Consider the following 3,317-nt stretch of genomic DNA (forward strand, 5'->3'; position numbering starts at 1 on the left):
GACAAAATGGTAGTTCGTGTTATTTGGTAGGAATAATCCAAAACGACGTCGCATAAAGAGGCCACACTGGCGCTGACGAGGCAATCCGGCGAGCCACGTGGGATTTCAGATGCCGGAATTGGGACCTGTGCTAATAATTAAAAAAATTGAAAAGCTTGTGCTAACAATTGAGACAATTTGTAATAGTGACCTAAATCGCAAAAAATGCTAAAAGTGGTGCTATTTAATAGGAATACCCCTTATAAAAATAATAAAAATTTAAATTCATTTGTATCGTTTACTTTTTCCTCTTTTTCCATCATTGTTTTGAAATTCAGGGTGCCTTCCCGCTTTTCTCCATATATTTCCTCCTGCTATTTTCACTTTCTGAGAAGCTAAACCTATCCGCTAATGGCGAATTCAATTAATTCCGATCTAACTACTCGTAATGCATCGATCTTCTCTTCAAACTCAGGTATCCAATTCATACTTTCCTTTTCCTTAATCTCAATAGCGAAATTAGTTGGAGTTCAGTATTTTCATTTTACGTCTGTTGTTCTGAAATTGAATTATTTGTTCCGCTGATAAATACTTTAATTTAGGTTAAATTTTGATTTTATTGAATGAATGGAAGTTACAGGAAATGCAGGCATATGCATGATGAGTAACAAATGGAAAGAAGAACAAAATCCATCGTTCATCAATTTCATTTCCTCTTTTTTGTCTTCTAATTCCTTCCGTCTCAATTTTGTTCCCATTTCCCCGGTAAGTAATAGTCTATATAGCACCGACACTTCATTCAATTAACATGTCGGACATTGGATGTTTCGGACACGAAAATTCATTTTTAAATTAAAAAAATAACTTAAAATAACACTGTTTCCTGTGTCCTTATTCAATCTAGGTAATAGTTTTATCTCAATTTTGTTCAATTCCATCTTTGTGTAAAAATAGGACTGCATCTTTAACTGTGGAGGCTTGTCAGTTGCATTCATATTTGTTACCAATTGGGACTGGGAGTGTGAAAATGTCATGTCGATCTTTACCAGGTAAGTTTTTATTTTGTTCCTCCTTTTCTATGAAATAGGCGTAATGTTTATTTGGTATCATTTGATTATGCATAGAAAAACTTTTATATTGATCCCAGTTCAACGATAAACAAGTAGGAACTAGTTGATTATTGCTTGAGAAATTTCTCGAATTGATTTACCATTTTCCGGAAAGAATATTGCTGACAAATGAAGCTTCAGATTATCCTTTTCCTGCAATAGATTGTATGGGAATAAGTGTCTCTTAATTTGTACCTTGGTTATCTCATATATGTATACTTATAATTGCAGAGTTCAGAAGCTGAAGGGGCAGTTTGCTAATCTGTACGTTGTGGTTTGCCTTCCAACTAAGCAGCAAAATGATTCATTTGTTCGCGCTTACTTCAAGTGAGCTATTATTTTAAGATTAATTGTTGTTCTGATGATAAAATATTGAGTTTATTGAAGAATTAATAGGGATTTTGTTTTTTTTGTTTTCAAGGCATGGAATGACGTTTGGGAGGCCTACTTTTGTGCCTGTTCTGGATAAAGAGATGGGTTTTGAGAAGATCGTTAAGATTGCTCTATCCCGTGGCGGTAAAAACATATAATATATAACCATTTGGAAGCAACTATGTGCTTCCCAAACATGAGAATTCAAACAAAATGATGAATTCTTTCGTTTTTGAAACTTCTTTTGGGAAATGATGGGCATACAAGCTTTTGTTAGATGCATTCTTCCTTGCAAATTAGCAGCTCACTGATGTGTTTGTCTGCTGCAGCTTGCAAAAGGCAGGATGTTATGTCAAAGCTGAAGGTTGAGGTTAGTTGCTAAAGTTTGTTCTGCTAGCACTATTATATGTCTTCCATAATTATTTCATTCCTTTCTTTTTATCATTCTTGTATGTGAAGAGAAAACAAGCTGTGCAAGGGATGGAAATCTACCTTAGAGTGGTGACTGCCATACCAGGCATTGATAATCATGATGCAAATTCGGTATGAATCTGTCTTAGTGCAATATTTTCTTCTTGATTAGTTAGCAGCTGTGAACTATACAGTTTTGCCGTGCAATTGTCAGACGGTATTTCTCTGATGAAAAAGAAAGTGGTTGCAGTTTGAAAGAATGATAGTTTACGATCATGTTTAACTTTGATCCCTTTCAGCTGAATCAAGCCATTGGGTCAATTGAAGCAATTGCCAAGGCATCAAAAGAGCATATCCTGGAGAACACTGATCTTTCTGCAGATAAGGCAGAAACTATAACCAGGTTTTTCAGAGATCCAAAGTTTTACCTCTCTTCAAAAATCAATTGACTGAGAATTCATATGCTTTTGCTGCAACAATTTAGGATTATGCTTTTGGTGCTTGTCAAGTGCCCAGCTGCTATAAACTCCAAAATCCAAATTGTTGTATTCATTGAACTATATCATATGATTTAATGTTTTGTAGGCAGATGTGTTGGATTTCTTCCACTATGGAGTGAAACTGCCAACTATTGTCCTTGTATGGATCCATTTCTGAGCATATTTAGCTACACTATAGGCATCTGTTGTTCCTCGGCCATCCTTTCTTAACGCGGATTAGCTCTACAGCTTTTAGGATTCCCAGTTCTTAAATCCCAATACTTGGCCTCCACTGCTGCTTTGTTGTTGGCTTAGGTGTTGCTGCTATTTTGAACAGCTCATACTGTGAAAAGGATTAGCTCATATATTTGTACATAAACAGTTTCACTCCTTAATTTTCAATCTACTTTTAATTTTTAGTATATCATTTTAATAATCTAAATTAAAAATCAGTTATTTGCTAATAGTCTTGCAAAACATCTTCCAGTTGTGTAAAAATTTAAAATTGTAGAGCAAGAAATATCAATTAATTTTTGTAATTTGCTTTATAGGAAGATTTGCTTGTGTTAAAATTGAAAATTTTATATTTGATTTCAAACAAACATAATATTCTTACTTAAAGTATTTAATTTCAATTAATGAAGTAATTAGTTTTAATTATAATTACCTTATATTTAGTTTATCAAAATTAAATGTAAGGAGTAAATTAGAGTTTGTTTGTGATTCTTTACATTTCTTCCTCCAGAGTAAACATTGATCAAAAAGGCACTTCACACTCTGTGCTAAGCCAACTAATACAAGATTTTGCATATCTTTTTAAGCAACAAACAGTGAGTAAATTAACTACCCTACTTGTAACTTTGGATGCAAGCTGCTACTAATAATCATAATCAATCTTTGTTTCACTTGGAAAACTTTTCCATATCATAAATTAAATTGGAAAGCGTTCCAATATATAGTTACAACT

At 33.6% G+C, this 3,317-nt stretch overlaps 1 protein-coding gene across 3 annotated transcripts; it reads left to right on the plus strand.

Annotated features, from left to right (window-relative positions):
* Positions 1-281: 281 nt before the first annotated feature.
* LOC126680283 (protein PARTING DANCERS) lies at positions 282-2,772 on the plus strand. Of its 3 annotated transcripts, XM_050375383.2 has the most exons (9): positions 282-454; positions 614-744; positions 934-1,028; positions 1,320-1,415; positions 1,510-1,604; positions 1,790-1,830; positions 1,920-2,003; positions 2,171-2,274; positions 2,457-2,772. In XM_050375383.2, exons 1-9 carry the CDS (start codon positions 391-393, stop codon positions 2,488-2,490), a joined length of 744 nt encoding a protein of 247 aa, XP_050231340.1. In that variant the 5' UTR covers positions 282-390; the 3' UTR covers positions 2,491-2,772. The 3 variants fall into 3 exon arrangements, with proteins under 3 accessions (XP_050231340.1, XP_050231338.1, XP_050231339.1); XM_050375381.1 differs by having other exon boundaries at positions 283-454; positions 2,171-2,772; XM_050375382.1 differs by having other exon boundaries at positions 283-454; positions 620-744; positions 2,171-2,772.
* The last annotated feature ends 545 nt before the right edge of the window (positions 2,773-3,317 follow it).

Source organism: Mercurialis annua, linkage group LG5, assembly GCF_937616625.2.
Source record: "Mercurialis annua linkage group LG5, ddMerAnnu1.2, whole genome shotgun sequence".
Lineage (NCBI taxonomy): Eukaryota > Viridiplantae > Streptophyta > Magnoliopsida > Malpighiales > Euphorbiaceae > Mercurialis > Mercurialis annua.

Coding starts and splice junctions, on each gene's coding strand:
- LOC126680283 (XM_050375381.1), top strand. CDS start 391: ATGGCGAATTCAATTAATTCCGATCTAACTACTCGTAATGCATCGATC. Junction 455..613: donor GATCTTCTCTTCAAACTCAG/GTATCCAATTCA, acceptor AATGAATGGAAG/TTACAGGAAATGCAGGCATA. Junction 745..933: donor ATTTTGTTCCCATTTCCCCG/GTAAGTAATAGT, acceptor GTGTAAAAATAG/GACTGCATCTTTAACTGTGG.